The sequence below is a fragment of the Podarcis gaigeae genome, assembly GCF_964106915.1.
Source record: "Podarcis gaigeae genome assembly, chromosome: 2".
NCBI classification, from domain to species: Eukaryota; Metazoa; Chordata; class Lepidosauria; order Squamata; family Lacertidae; genus Podarcis; species Podarcis gaigeae.
The window spans coordinates 56,635,360-56,658,629 of record NC_139679.1 but is presented as its reverse complement, the minus strand read 5'-3'; the positions used below and the strand labels follow the sequence as shown (position 1 = coordinate 56,658,629).

The following is a 23,270-nucleotide window of genomic DNA, read 5'->3' as shown; positions in this document are numbered from 1 at the left end:
AGCGGCCAAAAAGTTCTCACTGGGGTCGGGAGGACGATCCCTCCCTCTCCCCCCCCCCCCGCTCTGCCGAACACGAACGCGGCTGCCGCTCCATTAACTTCCAACCCCTCCAAGAACGTTAAGATGGAGACCTCCAGTCAAACCGGAAGCCGAGGGGCGCGCATGACCCGTAGGCCGCCAACCCTAAGGCTTCTCTACCCTTCTCCTCTCTCTCTCTCCTTGCCGCTCTAGGAGTCGCACCCGGAAGCCGAGGGCCAGAGACTTAGGTGAGGGAGGGGCCGCATCGGCTGGTGAGTGACGGGTCGGGGCCGGGGTCCCCGCGCGCGCCTGCGAGGCGAGCGACGCCCCTGCTCTGCTCCTGGCGGCGCCTTCTGGGCGCTTCGGGCGAGGCTGGAGCGGCCACGGGAGCTGGCAGGGGGATTTGCCGATAGGAGAGGCATGCTGGCGCGGCTCCGGCGTTTCCTTGTGCACCGGCGGGGTCTGCCACGCCCAGGTTTCGTGACTCTTCGGGGTCTGGCCGGAAGCTAAGCGCAGTCTGTATTAGGAAACTAATCTGGAGTAGATGGTAGTCCCGTTCCCCCCGCCGCCCAACAACAGGGAACTATTGGTGTATTTTCACTTTAAGGACGGGGAGGGAAGTTTAGAGCCTTTGACCCCTCCCCCCAAAAATAAAAAAATTAAGGAGCCACAAATTTGCAGCCTCTTGGGGGGATTCTCTAGGTAGGTTTCCTGAACACGGTGCTTCTGTTGTAGGGAAATGCAGTCCCCCCTCCCCACCAACAGTAAAGTCTAATGATTTGCACACCTGCTTCTTTTGTCCCCAGCTACTATAGCTGAAAGTCCTACATGCTGGCATTTTGAGTGTCACTGACACCAAAAGGATGCAGTTTCCTCGCCCCTTTCTCTGCATTTGTGCTATTTTTGTTTACTTCTCCCTTAATTCTTTAAGGACACGGGGCATCTAGCTCTTGAGAGCCATTGCAGTCAAGGGAACACTTTGCAGGATTATGCAAGAATACGGTTTGGCGATATATTGTCCCAAACCAGTTAGTAGTCAACATTGTGATAAGCGTTTCATAATATATCTCGAATCACGATGTTTTGTCTGTGCTATGTAAAAAATCACGATGTGGGGAAAACTGAAGCTGGTCATCGCTTCTCTCCTGATTCCTGCTACCCCTGTTGCTGTTCCATAAAATAACAGTTTTATCAATATGGTAAAGGTAGTTAAAAATGTATCGGTTTTAGACTGCTAAGTAGTAGCAGTTGCCAGGACATGACTCCACTGGCCTCTACATATTTTCATCATTTCAGACATTGTGATAGATCAGTATATTGCAAGGTTGATATAGCACAATGTTGAAAACCAGGTAACTCCCAGCCCTACGCAGTAACTAAGGGAAGCTAAGGGTTTTTAGACACTGAGTAGGCATTTGTCAGGAATGCCTTGTTCTCCATTTTCTTCTGTCATGGAGCAGGAGTTTGTAGTAGATTTTTGTTGTTGCCTTCTGTTACACCACTATGATTTTTGTCTACACGTTAAGGGTTATATCCAATGATGTCATCCCATTTGGGCAAGGACTTCTGCTTGCACAACAGAGCAAAACCCCTCATGTGCTCCTCAAATCTGCTCTGGGGTTCGCCTCAATCCTCCAGATTGTATTTTTTGGGTAGGGGGCAAGGAAATGGACAGCAAGGTTTGTTGCCGAAGCCAAAGTCATTGTGCAAATGGAACAACTTCATTGGATACAATCCCATCTTTTAACATCAGTATATGCTCTGGGACGTGCTGCAGAGTTACAAACTAGACAGATTTACAGTGCAGTTTTATATGAGCCTGCTCAGAAATAAGTCCCTTTAACTGCAATGGGAATTACTCCTACTAAATGAGTTTGCTGGTTTAGTAGGGTGGAGCCTTTCTAAATTCAGTTAATTTGTTGTGGGACTGAAAGCACCCACCAGGAATTTTATATTTTAGCAGAGTAGAAGTAATGTTAGAATCATAGAATTGTATAGTTGAAAGGGACCGTGTGTGTCAAATAGTCCAACCCCCTGAAATTCAGGAATCTTACCTTTTATTTCTTTTTCTGCAGAAAATAAGCACTAAGCATCATTGACCCTCTGTAGACCACTTACGACACCAATGCCATTGTCTTCAGCAAGAAGTTATATTCCTGTTGCCCTAGATATTCAGTGGATAAACAAGTTTGATGATCAGGTCTTACTGATGTGACTAACTAGAAAGGTACCAATTTCTTACGACATTCCTCTGCTAAAATGAAAAATGGCAACGTTACACATTGGGGTTGCTTTTGTATTATTGTGTGTAGCTTAAGAAATAACAATTATTTTAATGGAATAAAATGCATTTTCCATGTACCTTTAAGAAAAGATTGCTGTGCTGTCACCAGTGCATATTTCACTTTATCAGGTATGAGGGGATATGTAAGCCCCAAGGAACTTAGAAATTTAAAATCTGACACAAAAGTCACAACAGAGGAAGAGAGAAGTAGAGGCAGGTATAAACAGGGAAGTAATAGGAGGCTATATAAGTTACTTGTGCTTCGACTTAGAAAACCATTGCTTTCTAGTATTGCTTTCTTCATCCCTACTATTGTTGTAAGGGACACGGGTGGTGCTGTGGCCTCTTGGGCTTGCTGATCGGAAGGTCGCGGTTCGAATCCCTGCGACAGAGTAAGGTCCCGTTGCTCTGTCCCAGCTCCTGCCAACCTAGCTGTTCGAAAGCACATCAAAGTGCAAATGGATAAATAGGTACCGCTCCAGCGGGAAGGTAAACGGTGTTTCCATGTGCTCTGGCACTCGTCATGGTCCTCCGTGCGCCAGAAGTGGCTTAGTCCTGCTGGCCACATGACCCAGAAAATTGTCTGTGAACAAACTCTGGCTCCCTCAGCCTGAAAGCGAGATGAGTGCCGCAACCCCATAGTCACCTTTGACTGGACTTAACCGTCCAGGGGTCCTTTACCTTTACCTTTTTACCTTATTGTTGTTCTACCACTTATTTCATGCCATTAGGTTCAGTATACAGGAGAGAGGAGAAAAGACAGTAGGAAGGCAGTTGAAGTTCAGAAGAGGTAACTGGCCACAGTGGTCCAGGAGGGAGGATTCCACTCATGAGACCTATCAGTGGAAGCCCACAGAAGGACTTCTACTTGTGCACCCCTTCATGCACCCCCCCTGATTTTGATTCTTGGGTAGGGTGAGAACCCTCCCCCCCACAAAAAAGTGTACTGGTGGAGGTGAGTGGGGTCTGCTTAATTTATACTGGGGATATGTTCATCATTCACAGGAACTGTAAATGTCTTCAGAGGACAAAGAAGCTCAGGAAGATGAGCTACTTGCTTTGGCAAGTATCTATGATGAAGATGAATTCAAGAGAGCACAGTCTGTACAGGGAGGAGAAACTAGAATCTCTGTGGAATTGCCACCAGGCTTCACCATATGTATGAGTGGTGAGTCCATTTCTGTGGATACTTACCTTCTTTGAGTTTATTGCAATACTATTGTATGTTCCAAGTGCTTTATTCAAGAAGTAGGGGCTGATTTGCACAGTGGCCTGATATGTTCATTCTTAACATGGTATTGCACAGGACCAAGCCTTGTGATCACCTGCTCTCCCTACCTCCACCCCCATACTGGCGAATATATGGTGTGAGCAGATGGCTATGCCACATCCATGGATATATGATAGATGGGGGCAAGTATGTGTATACAGGTTAGATCATGCAACACATTTTGTTGGTATAGGTAATGGGTAGGCAGACTAAGGCCCAATCGCCTTCTAAATTTGGCCCGCGGATGGTCCAGGAGTCAGCGTGTTTTTACATGAGTAGAATGTGTCCTTTTATTTAAAATGCATCTCTGGGTTATTTGTGGGGCATAGGAATTCGTTCATTTCCCTCCCCCCCCCCCCCAATATAGTCCAGTCCCCCTGGTATAGGTTGTGTGAGTGTTACATGTTGGGCCTGAAGGTGAACCAGCCCTAAAACATTTAGCTAACTGTAAATTCTATAAGGGGTAGGTGCATTGAATGTTTGCCAAGAAAGCTGCTCAGGTTATGTGAGATCCCAGTCTGCTTGTATCACACATAATCACAGAGCTCGGTCTTCAAAATAAAATGACCTCCGTAGAGTGGGATTATTTGGGGACGAAATCAACATTGGGCTAAGGCAGTTGTTCCATCAGGGCAAGCATTTTGACTTGCCAGACGGATCAATCATCCTCCTTCACGCTGTTCTAGGGATTCTCCTGAAATCCCCTCCCCCATTTCAGGTTTTTTGGGGAGGGGGAATGGAGTTGAAGCCCCATTGCACAAGCAGAAGTCCTTGCAGAAGGCTTCCGTTGATTGAACTCATTAGGTGAATCCCACCCTTGTTTTTGACTGAATATGGTTGTGCTGGTGTGATGCCAGCACAGAATGAGATGTTGCATTGACGCAATATTGTGTTTCACCCTGCCTATATCTTAGCTGGCATGGCAGCTTAGAGGATTGAAGCTTACTTACCCCTAAAGAACTGAACCTCACACTTCTTTTTAAAAAACTATGTGCTTTTCTATTAATTTTTCATTTGTGTAGTATCTTTCATCAGAGCTTCTTAGAAGAGTTCTTGAAATATTAATTGGTAGAAAGAGAGCTGTTAAAGCAACCCTCCTGTCTAATATTGCGTATAAGCATTGGAAATGATGCTTATGTTTATAAAATAGCTGCCGCTGACAGAACCATGCTATTTTTAAGATTGTGAGCTGAACAACTTTTTCCTATTGTTCTCTTCATTTGCAATGTTCTTTTTACAGAGCAAAAGAGGGAGGAACAATTTCCTAATAAGATATAGAAGATAGACACTGAACTTAAGCTCCTAGTTTTAAGTTTTCCATTACCTTATTTTGAAAGCTTTGTGGATTACTAGATATGGTTGGTATCATGTTGTTCCCTTCTGAAATATTTTATGCATACATTTATTTAGTTTGAAATCATGTGCACAACTAAATTGTCCCACCAGTTTGAATGCACCTAACTGTATAGGATGACAGTATTACTTAGGCTGAATTTGCTTGTCTGGCTTTTCTGTTTTGTTCATGGGCATCTAAACCAGGCATTCCTCAAAAACTGCCCTCCAGATGTTTTTGGCCTACAACTCCCATGATCCCTAGCTAGCAGGACCAGTGGTCAAGGATGATGCGAATTGTAGTCTCAAAACATCTGGAGAGCCGAGTTTGATAAAGCCTGATCTAAACCATTCTCCCTTTGGGGAATTCAGAGAAAGGAATGGGCTTTTTCCCTAAGCCTAGGGTAGCCAACATGGAGCCCTCCATCCCCCTCAGCCAGCGCTGGCAGTTGTCAGGGATGATAACGTCCACAACATCCACAGGGTACCACATTAGCTACCCCTGCTCTAATCACAGTGGTAGAAGAATTAAGAGGCATCAACTATTGCTTAGAGCAGGGATAGGGAACAGAAAGCCAGATCTGAGAGTGGCCCGCCCAACACCTGACACCATACAATGTTAGGTAAGTCGAATTTGAAGCTGAGGTTGCAAATAAAAATTCTTCTTTTGCATCCCTGGCTTGAATTATTTCTGGGGCTTCAAAGATTTTATTGTCAACATAAAAAGACACAAAATTTGAAAAGTGTCCACTTTAGGCTACAAAGGAAGAATCAGGAGCATACTTAAGAGTCCACTCCAATTTTTCCTTTGCAGCTGCAGGTTGAATTCAACCTGTAGCTGCAAAGGAAGGTTCTTCCTTGAACTTTCCTGTGCCATATGACTCAGGAAAGGTGGGTATGGTTTGGCCAAAACAACCTGCTGGGCTTAATTTGGCCCACAAGACAAGAGTTTCCCTGTCACTGGTTTAGAGACATGTTATTTAGCTAAGGCCTGGTTCAGACATTGCAACAATTGCAGGCTCACATCCTCAGACATAGTTTCTCGCGATGTCTTCATTGGGCCAGTGACTGTTAACTACTAACTACAGTTTGCCTCAGAACTACTATTGGATGCTAGAACTTACCGAGTGGGTGTCTCATTCTTTGGAGACAAAACATGGTTAGTGATAACCATGATTTTTGCTTAACATCACAGCAAGCAATGGTTACTGTGAACCAGGAAGTGGAAGAGAGAATTAAAAAACATGTTGGAAGGAGGGACCATGCAATCCAAACACATCTCAGTAGAGTCCGTGTGAACTAGTTTTATAACAGAAATATTTCAGATGAGGAGAAACTTTATGAAACCATATCAAACAATTCTGTTAGGTAGTAGCACAGCTTGTTGCCTCTTCCTGACACCATCAGATTTTTATTTTTTTAGGCAACCTGACAGAGAATCTCCAGAACAGCAAGTTTGAATGCAGAGTTTGTTTTTTGCCTCCGATTGTGCTGCATTTTGAATTCCCACCAGACTACCCGTCAACTTCCCCACCTGTCTTCACCCTCAGTAGCAAGTGGCTTTCTCAGGCACAGGTTTGATACAGATCTTTAACAATTCATGTAGTTCACCAGAATGGTAAAATTTCTTGTTAATGATTAATATTGCGGTTGGTTATTAATCTGGATGCAGCAGCAAAAAACTACTTAGAAGAAGCTTAAGAGCTAGCTAGGAAGAATAATGTATTAATACTTCTTAGATGTATCACTGTCATACCTAAAGTCAGATAGTGTGAGTTTAAAATGTTTTTAGTTGTTCTTAAAGCTGCTTTAAATCCTTCATGTCCAATGAACTTTGGCATGATTAGCATTGCTTCTTCTTTTGAAAAATCCTACCATAAATTGTGGTTTTCCTTTTCCCTTCTACGTCATCTATATATGTGCACCCATAATATTGTGCACACAAAGGGTTGTTGTGTGATGTGGGACATGCAGTATGAACGCTGCACATGATGAGCAACTGTGCTCTCCTAAACATGGTGTGAGTACAGCAAAATCCCCAGCCTTCTAGTTATCCAAACTCACTTTGTGCCCCATGCTTAGTTCTAAGTAAATAGTAATCCAGTTTATCAGAACACTGGATTTTCCAAAGGTTTTCTTACTCTGTATTTAGGACCTATGTCAGGAAATAAAGGGGTTTCAACATTTGACATCAATAACACTAAAGATGCTTCACGAAAGTGAGAGTTAGATGCTGTTGCCTTACATTAAAGAAATAGCTTTTATTTTAGATCTATGGTTGTTTATGAAAGAGTGAGAGAGGTTGTACATTTTGGTTTAGTTTATTCTATCATGAGAAAAGTGTGTGGGTGATATCCAATGTGAGTCAGGATCAGAGTAGACATTGAAATCAGTGGAACTTAGCTCCATTAATTATTGCAGAAACAATAGTGGATTGCCAAATGAGACTCCTTCCTACTTTACTAGAAGTCTTGCCAAATTCTCTTTTTTTTTTTAAAAAAAGAATTTTATTAAGAATTTTTTAATACAATAGAGAAAAGACAGCATAAACAGATAATAGACAGAAAGGAAAAGCAAGCATAAAATTTAACATCTTGTAGAATCCATCTTTTCTTCATCCTTTGGACTTCCTCACATCTCCCACTCTTACGTTCCACATTTATAAAACTTTAGCCAGCAATTTATCACCTTGTTTCAATTCTTATTATACACATTTCCAATATTTTGTCCCTAACTTTGAATATTTTTATCTAGGTCTTGAAACCTAATTTTAACACAATATTTATTCAAAATTTATTTTTCTCATAAAATTCACTCATTCTCATAATCTTATCAACTAACTTTATGGATCCTGTTGTTTTCAAATCTCTCATCCTTCTTAGCACTCATATAGTTTACAATGTTTTTGTAAATAGTCCTTAAATTTCTTCCAGTCCTCTTCGACATCTTGCTCTCTAGGTTTCCAGGTTACATTTTACCAATGTAACATGCTATTGGAATGAAGTTTTATGTTTTAACATTGTACACTGCCCTGGTATTTATTGCATCTGGCATTTTATAAATAAAATGTAAGTACAAAGGACACTTAATTGCTTCTGGAATTGCACGTATTTTACACCCTGTGCTGTGGCTGCTCTCAGGAAGACCTCTAAATTCTTACTATATTATTAAGGCTGTAGAGCTAAGCTAGGAGCTTCTATTCAACAGAATGCTCCCTTGCACTACATTGAGTTCCAACACCAGGAAGGAATTCAGCATGGTGCTATGGTAATCATTCTGTGAGTGCAAGCATTTCAGCTTTCCAGATAGAACAATCTGCTGTCTCCTCCCCCTGTTTGCTATTCTAGGGGTTCTTCTGACTCCCACCCCCCAGCTAATCGGGAGTGGGGGAGAGAGAAAAGCCCTGTTTCGCTAGTGGAATTCCTTGTGTGGTCTTCTGCTAGTGGGACCCGTTACTTGAATCCAACCCCTAATCTTGAAATGGTATGCTTTCTTAAAAGATAAAGTACGATACAGATCTCGGGAAGTGTAGAAGATACTCTCACGTCCCTGCTGTTTGTTTTTCTTCTAGCTCTCTGCGCTTTGTAAGCATTTGGACAACTTATGGGAAGAAAACAGAGGCTGTGTGATCCTGTTTGCCTGGATGCAGTTTCTCAAGGAAGAAACACTTACATATCTGAACATCAGCTCGCCCTATGAGCCAAAGATATGTGACCAAGGACAAGAGCAAAGCAGGAAAGGCAAAGAGGATGGGGCAGGCGCCGCAGCCGCAGCCGCGCATGAAGAAGCCTTCGATGCAAGAGCAGTGCAGGATGTTGAGTCTCTGTCCAGCCTGATTAGAGAGATTCTGGACTTTGATCAGGCTCAAAGGCAAAAGTGCTTCAACAGTAAAATGTACACGTGCAATGTCTGCTTTTCTGAAAAGCTGGGAAGTGAATGTATGTACTTTATGGAATGCAGGCATGTGTACTGCAGGGCTTGCTTGAAGGACTACTTTGAAATTAAAATCAAAGATGGTGAGGTCCACTACTTGAATTGTCCAGAACCGAAATGTACTTCCGTTGCTACTCCTGGGCAGGTAACAACAATTATTTCTATGGCAATCCATTAAAAAAAAAGAGTCTGATTTTTTTTTGTTTTTAAGTGCAGCACTGTTCTCAACCCCACAATAGATAGGCGTTAACCCAAAAAGGAAAGCCTGGACTTCAATGCAAAAGATTTGTGGCTGTAAAGGACTAGGACGGTAGTTTTGTGAAATAGATTTGCACTTAGACTAAGCACAAACTTAAATCCACGTTTCTAGTTTTCTGCAGTGATTAGGTAGATGGCCACGGTAATTTGGAATGGGTGTGCTACCTAGAGCTTTTTGCGAATATTTGATGCTTTCTGGAATTTGACTTGGTCTGGTACTGGAATAACTGGAACACATGTAGATATGCTGTCTTGGGCACTGACTGCTCTCTCCTATGATCTGCTAGCTGAAGTTCCTATGAAAAGGCAACAGGTCTAACTAGAAAGTAGCTGATGACTACCTCAGCAGTGTGTCTTTTGCTTCTCTTAGCAAAGCCATGACTGAATCTTGCTAGGCAAATAAAGCCATTGCAGGCTCCTTCTTTTTCCAATAGTTGAAACTCACCAACACTATGAGTTGTATCCAGTGGCAGTCAGACTCAGCATAGACCAATTGAAATGAATGGACATGACTAACTTGGGTTCATTCATTTCAGTGGATCTACTCTTGACTAGAATGTAGTTGGATCCAACCCTAAATTTTATTGATCACCATCATTTTAGGTAAAAGAGTTGGTGGAAGAGGAACTCTTTGCACGTTACGACCGCCTGCTGCTCCAGTCGAGCTTGGATATGATGGCCGATGTGGTATATTGCCCACGACCATGTTGCCAAACACCTGTAATGCAGGAACCATCTGGCACGATGGGCATCTGTTCCAGGTGCAATTATGCCTTCTGTACGTTGTGTAAGATGACTTACCATGGCGTCTCCCGGTGTAAAGTCACTGCAGGTGAGTTGAACTCAACAAAAGTAGTCTTTTAACTGTGAAATGTTTGGATGTTAAATGTATGTACTGTTCGCCTTTTGAGGTAGACACATTTTTGATGATATTATTTCCATAGGATCATTTAAGTGGAGTTCTCTGAAGGATGTAGTTTATTCTGTTGTCTTCTGCATAACATGTTCATCCCACTGTTTCTGCTGTCTCTCCATTCCACTGGCCTCTTCACCCCATTAGAAGAAGAAGTACTGCCTCTAGTTTTGAGATTCTGTTGTGTACAGTCAGATGTGCACCAGAGTGGGGTGGGGAAACACTTTCTGGCCTGAAGGCTCCATTTCCAACCCTCCAAAGGCCACATGAGAGTGGTTGACAGGGCTAGAGGCAGAAGAAGCTGGAGCCAGAAATGTACATTTTACCTTCGTACAGTAGAGCAACTTTCTACACACACCACACACTCCTCTTTATCTTCTACCCAGGTAAGCCAGAAGCGTTTTCAGACACACTTGATCCAGGTAAAAACGGTCGGGATGCAAAAGAGGGCCATTGAGGGGCATTGCCTGGAGAAAGAGGGCAAAGCTTGGGGAGAGCCCTGATAGCCAGACAGAGAGGGCTGAAGGGCTGTAATCAACTCCCCAATTAGCTCAGTGCTCTTAATAAGCCCTGAACTAATTATGTACATCAATAGTTTTGGAAATCAGTTTCGGTGGTGGAATTGATTCAGAACCCGTTGATTGCCCATGATTCAGCTGCTTCACAACCCTTGTTGATTGTTCCATATGGATTAAGCATTTGTTTTGTTTGAGAAGTGGAGTTGGGCACGTTTGTGAAGTACGGTTTTGCCAGACTTGACCAGCGCCTTCTGTTCATTCTGTTGTTTCCCTCAGAGAAGTTAGCAGACCTGCGCAAGGAGTACCTTGAAGCAGATGAGGCCACACAGAAGTTTTTAGAGCAGCGCTACGGAAAAAGGGTGATCCAAAAGACACTGGAGGAAATGGACAGCAAAGAGTGGCTGGAAAAGAATTCCAAATCTTGTCCTTGCTGTGGGACTCCTATAGAGGTGAGAACAGGACAGAGGGGGGAAATGCTTCAGAGAATCAAGGGCATTTGTTTTAAGGATACTGACACAGATTCTTATAGGCAAGTAACTTAGAACCTTGAATGTTTCCTTCTTTAGCACCCATGTCTGTCTTGTGGGTAAAAGACTAAACCAAAGCCAGATTTCCCTTGAAGCTTTGGTATTGCAGTTCAAAAGCTGGAACACACACACACACTTAGAAAATTGGCTTTTGTAGTTTTTAAGGGACATGATGTACCCAGGAAGGCAGAAGGAAAGGAAGGATGTCCTCTTCTATTGGCACTAGGACAAGGGCGCTTGGAAGTGTAACTCTGAAGGGAAACTATAATTCCCATTATGCGGGAAGCCATGCACTTCAAATGTGTGTTGGATGTGTTTTAAATATGTGGTGTAGATCTGCCCTAAGGCCTAAATTCGGACTTAGTCATGTTTAGAGTAGCCCATTGGAATTAGGGTTAGGCTAGTTATGACTAATTTGAATCCCACTGATTTCCATGGGTCTACTCTAAGCATGCCCAAGTCTGGATTCAACCTAGACAAATTTAAACAGCATAAGCATCGAATAGACCCTGCTTTGTCAGATGCATGGTGTGTTCTTCTAAGTTTGTGTGTGTGTGTGTGTGTGTGTGTGTGTGTGTACATCTGGGGCGAGAAGAATTGCAAGCTGTTTGTACATGTGTTTTTCTCTCTGTGCAATATACTAACACAGCCACCCCCTGTGGAAAGATCTTAAACTGAAATCCTGTGTGATTGTATGTGAGAGAGAGCCGCGTTAACGCCTTTTCCCTAGAAAGGAATCAGCAAGTGTCATATTTTTGAATGTGCTGTGATTACAGCACAGATGACTGTGGCATAAGACATAATTGATACTTGAAGTTGTTTGCCTTTGTGTCTTTCTTTCTCTCCACTGTCAGAAGTTGGATGGCTGCAACAAGATGACATGCACTGCTTGTACACAGTACTTCTGTTGGCTTTGTATGGGTTCTCTGCCAAGAGGAAATCCATATATGCACTTTAATGATCCAGCATCTCCCTGTTTTAACCGGTATGTATACTTCTGCAATGCTGAAACTGTAAAGTTACATCAACTGCATTTGGGGCCAGTTTATTTGGATCAGCAGGAGCTGAAACCTAGAAGGATTTCAGTGCAGATTGTCATCTAGTCAGCCTTCTCCTTGACATGCTCTCTTTTGGTGACCAGACTTTATATACGAGTTTTGTTTGTGCTGAGAACATGCTGCCTGAAGTGTTGGAATCCAAAGATGTGCTTTTTAAGCACATCTGTATGAATGGGTCCTTCAGTAGGAGCTGAAGGAAGTTGAACCTCAGAGTGCATGTCTTGTTATGTATAGGTCCGTTTGGATGGTTTCCTGATTCAGGAGTTGCTTTCTTGTGTGTTTCAGGCTATTTCGAGGTGGGGAAGATGATGGCAACTTCTGGGAGGAGGAGGGCTAGTCTGTACCCAGATTCCAAAGTGAAAGAAATCAAAGAAAAATGAAGTTGTGCCACCCATGCTGTGTTCAAGATTGTACTTAAACATTGGCACTTGAGAAGAGTATGCATAAGCACTGAAAGAGTATGCTTATAGAACTTTTTTTTTTGTCATCACTGAAAGTCTTCAAACTGGGGCTGGGGAACCATTTCCAGCAAGGGGGCTGGAACTTACCCCACAGGCCACTTTGATAGGTGGGCAGAGCTGCCCGCCTGTCACTCAACTGGCATCAAGTGTGGTGCTGGTGGGTGTGGCTGGGGGGGGGGGGAAATGGCCCGTAGGCCAGAGGTAATCTATTCCCACTTTAAATTCACAGGCTGATTTGAAATCCTATGTAATTTTCAGATTCTTGCACCTTGAAAAATTAGAGCAAACTCACTAGAATGCCAGTTCTTGCAAATGTCTCTGCTGCCACTGAAACAAGTGGAAAGTGATTATTATTGTTATTTACCCATACTAAGGAGAAAGTGGCATTATAAATGTGCATTGCTATAAAATCAGGGATTCCTTAATGGTTCTTATGCTAGAACAGCAACTCATTCATGCTAGAATCTATTCCAGCAGGAGTGGAGATCCTCTCTGGCTTATGAACCTGAGAGCATGATTTCTTTGATTTTTACCTTTCATTCATCACCTCCTGAAGCAGTTTCCAACAATGAGGTCATTTGAGCTTTTGGGACTCTTCCCATATTCATTTCTGAAGCTGGCCTTCCACACTGCGTATAAATATTTGCCATCCTACTAGCTCACCCTACTGAAGGTCAACAGGTGCTATAAAATAGCTTCATATAAATATTAAATACAAATTCACCTTCACCATCACACCTGCCTCTAGATAATATAGTTTACGGCTAAATGATGCACTGGCACAATAAGTCCTCAAACTATTGCAAGCATGCTAGTTTTAAGTTTGTGTGAGAGTGGCAGCAGCCTCTGCCGGACAACCAGGTTGCCTCAAGAACTTGCAAAATGGGGAACAAGTGTCCTTGTCTCTGGAGAAGGCTTTGCAGTTAGTCAAGGAGGTGTTTATTTCTGCTGCAGAGAGAGATGTATACCCTGGAGATGCACTAAAAATCTGCATTGTCCCAAAAGATGGAATTAAAGAAGAAACGGTTCCATTGTGAAGAGACTAAATCAGTGCACTATACATTTAAATAATTTTGGTGTGCAACCTTAATTTTCACGCAGGCTATATGCTGCTAGTATGGTATTTGATGTAATAAAAAAAGGAACCAAAACAGAAAACAAACAAAAACTATTTACTATCCTGCATCCCCAGAAGCTGTAGTTTGTCTTCCCCATGCAGGTGCCCTCCAGCTGTTTTGGATTATTACTCAGTTCTGGCTGGGGCTGATGGGTTTTAGTTCAAAACATTGGAGGCCAGGTTGGGGAAGACTACTCCAGGCAGTAGTAGTAAGGAGAGTTCAAGAGCAGGCTGGTCACTGGCATGGGCAATGTTTTGGCACCATGGAGGACTTAGAAGTGGGGGAATTATATAGTCATTGTATATGATGCACTACAGAATTGTGGAAACTTTAAAAAATTGTGTTCTCTGGATGGCTTGCAATTCTTGTTTTCTCTGATTATGTTTCCTTAGTTCCCAGTCAGCCCCCAACAATGTTTCAATCCATCTTTCCAAATCCCACAGAATAAATACAACTTGATTGTTTTGGGAAAATGTACGGATTTTAATGTAAAAAAAAAAAAATTAGTAGCAAAAGCTCCACATTTTTATGTTCCATTCTTGGTTACAGATCATCTTTTTGTTTTGCAAACAGATAACATGTTCAGATTTCCTTCTCGGTAACCCTTAAGTTATACAGTGCTCTGTTAAGGAGAATAGACAGCCTCTGTTTTCTCATTTGGTCTTTAAAAAGGGGGCAAAATGACAGTTAGCTTTACAGCTGAACAATGCTTGGTGTAGCTGCATCCGTTGCTACTACCTCACCATTGAGAAAATGATATTTTCCAGTAATGTGTTTTGCTGTCGACCGTTCCCAAGATACAAAGGCAGGGTGCTTTCAACCAGCTCCATGTGAGTTTAAAGGACTGCATAACCAGTTGCTTCAAATCGTAAGAGGCTAGTCACTATATGGCTTCTTGGACTGCCTTTTTTCTCCTCCCATTTCTTTCATACTGTATAGTGGATCCACAAGTTTGTTGTGAACAAGCATCAAACCTGAATTAATTCGTACAAAACAGCAGACACTTAGTTCTAATGCAGATATTAGAGGAGTCCCTCAATAAAACTGGCAGTAGCTTCAAAGGAAATATTTCACATTCTGCCTAAATTTACAGTCACTACTAAAATAGCTTGGTGTGGTTACCAGTTGAAATGTTTTCAGTTCAGAGTAGTATACTGTACACCACTTAGAGCTTTAAAAACTATAAGCTGCACTCCTCAACATTTCTAAAAAAGAGTAGCAGCAAGTAAAGGGAAAATAATTAGTGACTCCCCAGTGAGGTAATAGCTTTGCAAATTGGAGAATGGACCCAAACCTGCATTGCATGTTATGGTCTCAGAAGATTCTCCTTGTATTTAAGGCTCCCAAAAGATAAAACAGGTGAGCAGTGAGCAGTACTTAGCAACCCGGGGGGAGTTCTTGTAATAAATAATAATAATAATAATAATAAATTATTTTATTTATATCCCGCCCTCCCTGGCCGAAGCCGGGCTCAGGGCGGCTAACAACACTAAAACAGTGCAACATTATAAAAATGAATTAAAATCAAAATTGATGGCAACCATAAACTAAAGTTTTGTAAAGATTGCCAAAGGAGGGAGTCAGGCTGCGCCCTGACCAAAGGCCTGGTGGAACAGCTCTGTCTTGCAGGCCCTGCGGAAAGATGTCATGTCCTGCAGGGCCCTTGTCTCTTGTGACAGAGCGTTCCACCAGGTTGGAGCCGCAGCCGAAAAAGCCCTGGCTCTAGTTGAGGCCAGCCTAACCTCTCTGTGGCCTGGGACCTTCAAGATGTTTTTATTTGAAGACCGTAAGTTCCTCTGTGGGGCATACCAGGAGAGGCGGTCCCATAGGTACGAGGGTCCTAGGCCGTATAGGGATTTGAAGGTTGAAACCAGCACCTTAAACCTGATCCTGTACTCCACCGGGAGCCAGTGCAGCTGGTATAGCACCGGATGAATGGGATCTCGCAGCGAAGACCCCGTAAGGAGACTCGCTGCGGCATTCTGCACCCGCTGGAGTTTCTGGGTCAGTCTCAAGGGCAGCCCCACGTAGAGCGAGTTACAATAATCCAGTCTGGAGGTGACCGTCGTGTGGATCACAGTGGCTAGGTCAGGGCGAGAGAGGTAAGGAGCCAACTGCTTAGCTTGGCGGAGATGAAAAAATGCCGCCTTTGTTATAGCTGCAATCTGCGCCTCCATGGAGAGGGAGGTATCGAAGATTACACCCAAACACTTAACGGACGGTGCTGGCACTAATTGCACCCCCAGTGGCGTAGCGTGGGTTGTCAGCACCCGGGGCAAGGCAAGTAATTTGTGCCCCCTAACCCGTGGATTTGCGCCCCCTAACCCCCAGATGTTGCGCCCGGCCCCCCCTGCACCCCCCACGCTACGCCACTGGCACCCCCGCAAGAGATGGGAGTTGCCCCCTCAATCCCATATCGTTCCGTCCCAGCCAGAGGACCTCTGTCTTCAAAGGATTTAACTTCAACCGGCTCCCACGTAACCATCCAGCCACAGCTTCCAAGCATCTGATCAGTGTGTCTGGGGCCGAGTCAGGATGGCCATCCATCAACAGATAGAGTTGGGTGTCATCGGCATACTGATGGCAGCCCAGCCCAAAACTCCGGACAAGCTGGGCGAGGGGGCGCATAAAGATGTTAAAAAGCATTGGGGAAGTAAAGTCCTTTTGAGTTACCATATTTCACTTCCGTGTTTTAACGGCTGTTTACACACAAGGTGACCATCTCTCGTCCTCATTACCAAGCTTCTTACCTTGAAAGTACTTCACAGTTTTTACTTTAAGTTCCAGCGTGGCATCTTCATCGCATACAAAGACAGTGCGGGGATGTTGCTGAAAGGCAGACACTGTCCACATGTGATTTACTCCTTCCTCAATAGCCTTGTACAAAGCAAATGCCTTATGGGCTCCTGTGATTAGAATCATAACCTGAATTGTAAGACACAACAGGGAACACGGTTAGGCTTAGGGCTTTTGTCACCTTCCGAGATAAGAAAAATGTTCCTTGCTACTCTCTAATATGTACAGATTTTAGGGTGGAGAAGGAGATGAGAGAGGGACGTGATTTAGAAAACCAACATTTTACAAATAAAGTAAGGGACAAAAGGGAGGATACTACCAATATTTGAGAGTGTCTGCCAAAAAGGGGCAGAGAGAGCAAAGTAGCAACTAGAGCTATCAACATTGGAATATTCGTCATAGTCAGTGTGATGTTGATTTCCACTCTAAGATTCCAACTCCCATCAGCCCCCGTCAGTATTGCTAATAGGGATGATAGAAGCTGGTAGTTCAGCAGCTTTTGGAGGCCACAGGTTCCCTATCTCTGAAATTAAGGCACTGTTGTGCTAACCTCTCTGGCATCCATGACCGTACCCACTCCAACTGTAAGTGCCATTGTGGGCACTTTGGAGAGGTCTCCATCAAAGAATCTGGCATTAGCCAATATTGTGTCCATAGCTAAGGTCTTGACTCTGGTTCTGGACACCAGGCTTGAGCCTGGCTCATTGAAGGCAATATGACCATCTGGGCCAATACCTGTAATGGAGACAAGTTCACGTTTAGAATCTAGCAAAAAGAAAGGAAACATCAAGAATACAAGAAAGTGATTCAGGATTAGGTGCTTATTGGGCTCAAGAAAACTTAACATGGAAGTTGCAAGTCGGCTTTAGCTCATAAACCATCCTGTGAAAATTTGCTTGCCCCTGGTAAACATTTAGGAAAAGCATGTTCTTCCATATCCCAGGACCTGACAAAGTCACTAAAAAAAAGGAAAGGATTTATCTTCAGGGTAAGCAGAAATAATGAAACTAGACTGCTACAGCAATCTTCAGTTAACTGACACTATCTGCCTCTTCCGTACATGTGTGTACACCACTTGGTATCTTATCCCTTGATGGCTCATCACTCTGGTTTGCAGCATAAAATGAACTGCTTTCACTACAAAGCACATGCTCTGAGGTAGACACAAAAAGCCAGTGTGGCAATTTGCTGATCTACGAAGGTCATTTCACCACCTGCAAGTCACTGAGGGATGGCCACGCATGTTCAAACCTTGCCCCCTCTCAATATTCACCTCCAACAAAGAGTTCGATTCCTCCAGCCTCTTTGATTTTTTGTTCAAAAGCCTCACACTCTGCTTCTAGGTTAGCTGCATTTCCATCCAGAATGTGTGTGTTTTCAGAGGAGATGTCAATGTGCTTGAAGAAGTTGTTCCACATGAAGGAGTGGTAGCTTTCTGGGTGATCCCTTGGAAGACCTGACAAGAACAAGGTTAGCTCAGGGCTATATATTCCTGCATTTCTGTGAAATGAATGCAGCAGCAACAGCCCAATGTTCTCCTGTAGTATCCAGCAGGAGGGAAAGTTGCATATTTTATTGTTGGTTTTGCAGATGAGTTTCTCTCCAGGTGAGTTTCACACTCCACAGATACTACATCACTACTTGACGACCCACGCTCCTCCTCGCCTGTTACACAGCAGTCTAAAGTTCACTCTCTATGGACCCATGATAAGAAAGTGTGGCCAAACAGAACAGAACAAATCTTTGGAGCTTGTTTTCTAATTCACAGCAAGCAGGGATCATGGGGAAGTGTCCGAACCTGCAGCATTCAGATTATAGCCGCTTCAAAATGTTCGTCTACATTACACACACTACATTCTTGCTTCCTCCCCCAAAGGCTAAGTTTAAAAACACGGAGAAGCAATTTAATGAATATTCCTTTTATATATATTTTGGGTGCTTTGTCAGCTTGAATGAAAGCAACAGCAATGTGAAACAAACAGACCCCTGCCCACAAAAACACAGACTGCTGAACTAACAGTGCTTGAAGATAAGTGGGTATGGAATTTTTGAATGAATGGACTGTGAGCCCTGATACTAAAAACAAATCCCTTTGCTCAGTACCTACTCAAAGGCACCTGGATCTTTAATTGGAGGTGTATCTATGGAAGTGTACAGTGGTACCTCTGGTTATGAACAATTTGTTCCAGAGGTCTGTTCTTAAGCTGAAACCGTTCTTATCCCAAGGTGTGCTTTCGCTAATGGGGTCTCCTGCTCTGCGCGCACCTCTGGTGCGGGATTTCCATTCGCTTCCTGGGGCAAAGTTCACAACCAGGAGCAGCTACTTCCAGATTAGTAGTGTTTGTAACCTGAAGCGTTCATAACCAGAGGTACCACTACAGTAGCTCAGATTGGTGGATCTTGAGGTTTTAGTAAAACAACAACACAGATCCTGCAAGCCCAAAGTCTGCCCTCCCCTGTTTTGCTGTGCTTCATTCTTTGCTACTAGAGTATGCTATTTGATAGTCCACTATTCATTTCTGAAAGACAGTTCTTAGGTTTTCAGCATTCATACATTATCTCAGTAATCCTCACAACCATCCTTGCAAGGCGGGCCATTATTATTGTCCTCGTATTGCAGATAGGGGAAAAAGGGCTGAGAGAGAGTGACTTGCTGCTACGTGGCGAGATGCGAACCAGCCATTTCCTGGTTCATAAGCTCCGTTCCTGAATCACTGCAATACTGTATAGAAATAAACCCTTATTGAGTTGATCACAGTAAATAAATGCTGTGGGCAAAGAATAGCAATTATTTCTCCCCCCTGCAGTTCTCAACAAAAAGGTGACTCACCCACATACTCATCCATATTGAAAGTTTTCACATACTTGAAAGAAAGATCTCCATTCTTGCAATATTCTATCAGTTTTTTGTAGCATCCTAACGGAGTACTTCCTGGAGATTTAAAAAAAAAAAAGCCTTGTACAGTCAGGAAGATCTAAATCTGGACCACAGAAATGGTAAGCAGCATGCGTTTGACTAGAAATCACTGCGTGTGCTACTACAGAACAACAGCTCAGATGCCTGTGGGGCTGCTCAGTTCTAGCTCCACCTGTTTAGATTCATTCTAATCAGTACTTCCATCAAGGTCTCCAAGACCATATTGGCACCCTAGCTCCAAAACACATTTTCTTGAAAGTGTTTTCTGTCAATAGTACTGGAAGAGTCTCTTAAGTGCTGGCATGCAGAGAATATGATTCCAATCTGTGCACATACAGTGGGGTAGTACATGAATCAGGAATTTGGGGACGGTATATGACGCAACACAAATTAGCCAATTGCATGACAGAATCCTTATCACATGATCTAACAGAGTCCATAGTCTGTACATTCCAAGGAAGATGCTATCCCCCACCATCATTGCACCCCATCTTCCAGTTCTACATAGCCCATAGGATTCAGAGGCTGATTTGGGGTTATGTAAAACTGGGAATAATATGTGTTGCATGTGAGGGTAGTGGAGCAGTCGCACAACAGAAAAGTGTTTAAAAAAGAAGTTTACATGGATCTTGTTTTAAAAGTATAGTTTCCCAAAATAGAGATGCCTTCAGAATAGTCACTTCTCATAAAGAATGGCAAATACCCTATATAAAGAAGAATGCCTATTATATAGGCTGAGTTCTCCAGCTGACTAAGAGCAAAGTAAATTAGGGGTTGAAAACTCAGTTAAGAGCCCTTCCATCACAAAGCCAGCCTTGTCACTTACCAGTGGGAAGTCCAAGGGTGAAATATTTGCTTGGACCAGGACTAAACTGGATGATCCGATTCCTAATGTACTTTGCTGCCCATTCACTGGCTTGAGCATAGTTCTCTAGAATGATGAGTTTCATGCTAGCCTGTAAATTTGAAAGAAAGGTTTGATTAACAGATTGCTAATAGGTGGCAAGCTATCAGCAACATCACCACCCACCATTCCCTCCTAAAGCCAACAGCTTGGATGCATTTGGCCTGCAAGCCTGAAACTGCTCCCAGGTAAAAACAGCAATAAGGGTATTTTTAGGAAAGAAAATGCAGGTTATACAGAGTGTCTCAAAGGAGGACAAACAAGATCAGCTTGGAGCAGTGATCCTGAAGGATCAGATGCAAACGTGGTTTCTCTCCTACAGGTCAACAACAGTACACTGTGAGGGGCTGCAGCTCACTGGCTGAGTACATATATGCAAAAGGTCCCTGGTTCAACCCCTGCATCTCCAGTAACGGCACTCAGGGATGGAAAAACCTCTGCTCCATATCCTGCAGAGCTGCCATTGCCAGTACACATGACAGCATAGCATATACTGCAAGAGCAGCAGTGGATGAATCTACTCAGCTGATGCTCTTCTTTCATCAAAGCCTTGGGTTATTCCATTTCATGCCTCACTCCACTCCCTCCCCTTTTCCTCTGAAGTCTAGAATCATAGAATCAGAGTTGGAAGAGACCACAAGGGCCATCGAGTCCAACCCCCTGCCAAGCAGGAAACACCATCAGAGCACTCCTGACATATGGTTGTCAAGCCTCTGCTTAAAGACCTCCAAAGGAGGCTCCACCACACTCCTTGGCAGCAAATTCCACTGTCGAACAGCTCTTAATGTCAGGAAGTTCTTCCTAATGTTTAGGTGGAATCTTCTTTCTTGTAGTTTGGATCCATTGCCCCGTGTCCGCTTCTCTGGAGCAGCAGAAAACAACCTTTCTCCCTCCTCTATGTGACATCCTTTTATATATTTGAACATGGCTATCATATAACCCCTTAACCTCCTCTTCTCCAGGCTAAACATGCTCAGCTCCCTTAGCTGTTCCTCATAAGGCATTGTTTCCAGGCCTTTGACCATTTTGGTTGCCCTCCTCTGGACACGTTCCAGTTTGTCAGTGTCCTTCCTGAACTGTGGTGCCCAGAACTGGACACAGTACTCCAGGTGAGGTCTGACCAGAGCAGAATACAGTGGCACTATTACGTCCCTTAATCTAGATGCTATACTCCTATTGATGCAGCCCAGAATTGCATTGGCTTTTTTAGCTGCCGCATCACACTGTTGGCTCATGTCAAGTTTGTGGTCAACCAAGACTCCTAGATCCTTTTCACATGACTCTAGTCCTGTGATGCCTCAGACACCTGCACTTCTTCCTTGTTCCCAAGTGTTTAAACAACATCTGCACTCATCTTTTACCTCCAATTTCTGCCTCTTCTCCTTCTGTGTTTCTTCCCTGCTACTGTAACATACACGTTTGGCACAAGTTGGGTGGGTTGTAAGCCAGCGCACAGGGTTTGCTCTTTTCACATTCATTTGTGTACTATGTTGAGTGTTGAGTAGATTAGATCAACAGAAGAGAAGTGGAGGCAGAAGAGGGCATGAAAGAAACAATGTACATGCAAAGTTCACTGGTAAAAAAATATCCCATAGGGCATAGACTGTGATGGTCCAAGAAGAGCTTTGCAGAAGTAGGTTTTGAAACAACAACAACAATAGCAATTATTATTTGTACCTCGCCCATTTGACTGGGTTGCCCACTCACTCTGGGCAGCGTCCAGCATATATAAAAACATAATAAATAGCACCAGAGGGGTGATCTGAAAGGGGAAAGTGGTTTGCTAGATGATGAAAGGATCTCCAAATAACCCAATGAGAAGGGCAAGTGAAACAAAGGTGTTCCAAACTTTTATCAAGAGCATTGATATATCAGCCTAAAAAGAGCCTGCAGAATCAGGCCATCCTGTTTTCACAGTGGCTAACTGGATGTCAGTGGGAAGCCTGAAAGCCAGACCCAAGTACAAAAGCACCCTCCCTACTTGTGATTCTCAGCAACTGGTATTCAGAGGCATAGGCCTCCAACTGTGGAGATAGAACATACCCAGCGTGAACAGTAGGCACCATGAGCAAAGACCCGGACCTGGATATTTTCCCAGTACAATTCCCACCTGATGTTGTGTGTGTGTTTATATAACACACACACATTCATATACCCTCCAGTGCACTGAGCAGAAGGCAGTAAGCAACAGGTTGCACGGGCACTTTCAGATCAACTAAGCAACAAAAGCAGCTAACAACACCTAGGGAAGAGTACATATCTGTGACCCACATTATATCGATTGATCAGAAACCCGGCCAAGTCTTAGTTGCTGATTCATAGCCATCAACCCAGGTTACTTGTAAGCGTGTAAAACTTAGAAAGCCCTCTTTCCCCTTTCTCTCTTCAACCCCTCCCCCCTTCATCGCGAGGCGGATGAGCTGTTTAAAAGGAATGTTGCTAGGAGACATAGCGGAAGCCACTGCAGGAGGGAAGTAACATTTAACTCCTACCTGCATGCCAAGGGCTCAGAGACCAAACCGCGGGAAAGGGAACTTTATTTTAGAGCACTAGATGGAGAAGAGACGGCGAGGAGGGAGACAGACAGACAGACAGACAAACACGCGCAAAAGGACCCGTCTGTATCAGCCACGAAAGGCAGCCGCGTCCGGCAAGAGACCCAGGTCCTGCAACAGGTCCCGATCCTCCGGTGCAGAACACGCCTCGACACATCATCCAGTGCGTCCACACATGCAGGAACAGGCAACACCCCGGATCCGCATCCTGGATCGCTGCCCACACCGAACGCCGGGCATATTTCCTCCCACTTACCGTTCCGCTACAGCCCCGACTTCTCCAGTTTACTCCTGACCCGCCTCCTCGTTGAGCCTAGGCGGTCATGTGAACGGCGGGTGGTCACGTGGAGAGAAGTGCCGAGCCAACAGCAGAAGCTCCGCCCCCGGCCCCCTCCCCTTCGATCGCCC

At 43.9% G+C, this 23,270-nt stretch overlaps 2 protein-coding genes across 6 annotated transcripts; one reads left to right on the top strand and one right to left on the bottom strand.

The window, feature by feature from the left end:
- Positions 1-129: 129 nt before the first annotated feature.
- Positions 130-14,163, top strand: RNF14 (ring finger protein 14). Of its 4 annotated transcripts, none has more exons than XM_083728290.1 (9): positions 130-266; positions 2,094-2,245; positions 3,308-3,470; positions 6,328-6,479; positions 8,476-8,982; positions 9,699-9,927; positions 10,803-10,975; positions 11,908-12,038; positions 12,397-14,163. In XM_083728290.1, the coding sequence occupies exons 3-9, from the start codon at positions 3,317-3,319 to the stop codon at positions 12,446-12,448; spliced, it is 1,398 nt and encodes a 465-aa protein (XP_083584416.1). In that variant the 5' UTR covers positions 130-266; positions 2,094-2,245; positions 3,308-3,316; the 3' UTR covers positions 12,449-14,163. The 4 variants fall into 4 exon arrangements, with proteins under 4 accessions (XP_083584416.1, XP_083584413.1, XP_083584415.1 ...); XM_083728287.1 differs by having other exon boundaries at positions 161-290; XM_083728289.1 differs by having other exon boundaries at positions 263-720.
- Positions 14,150-23,270, bottom strand: GNPDA1 (glucosamine-6-phosphate deaminase 1). Of its 2 annotated transcripts, none has more exons than XM_083728301.1 (7): positions 23,119-23,270; positions 20,230-20,359; positions 19,317-19,418; positions 17,760-17,942; positions 17,037-17,221; positions 16,441-16,615; positions 14,150-14,664 (listed from the first exon to the last, which is right to left on the bottom strand). In XM_083728301.1, the coding sequence occupies exons 2-7, from the start codon at positions 20,351-20,353 to the stop codon at positions 14,567-14,569; spliced, it is 867 nt and encodes a 288-aa protein (XP_083584427.1). In that variant the 5' UTR covers positions 20,354-20,359; positions 23,119-23,270; the 3' UTR covers positions 14,150-14,566. The 2 variants fall into 2 exon arrangements, with proteins under 2 accessions (XP_083584427.1, XP_083584426.1); XM_083728300.1 differs by lacking the exon at positions 23,119-23,270 and adding an exon at positions 22,351-22,494.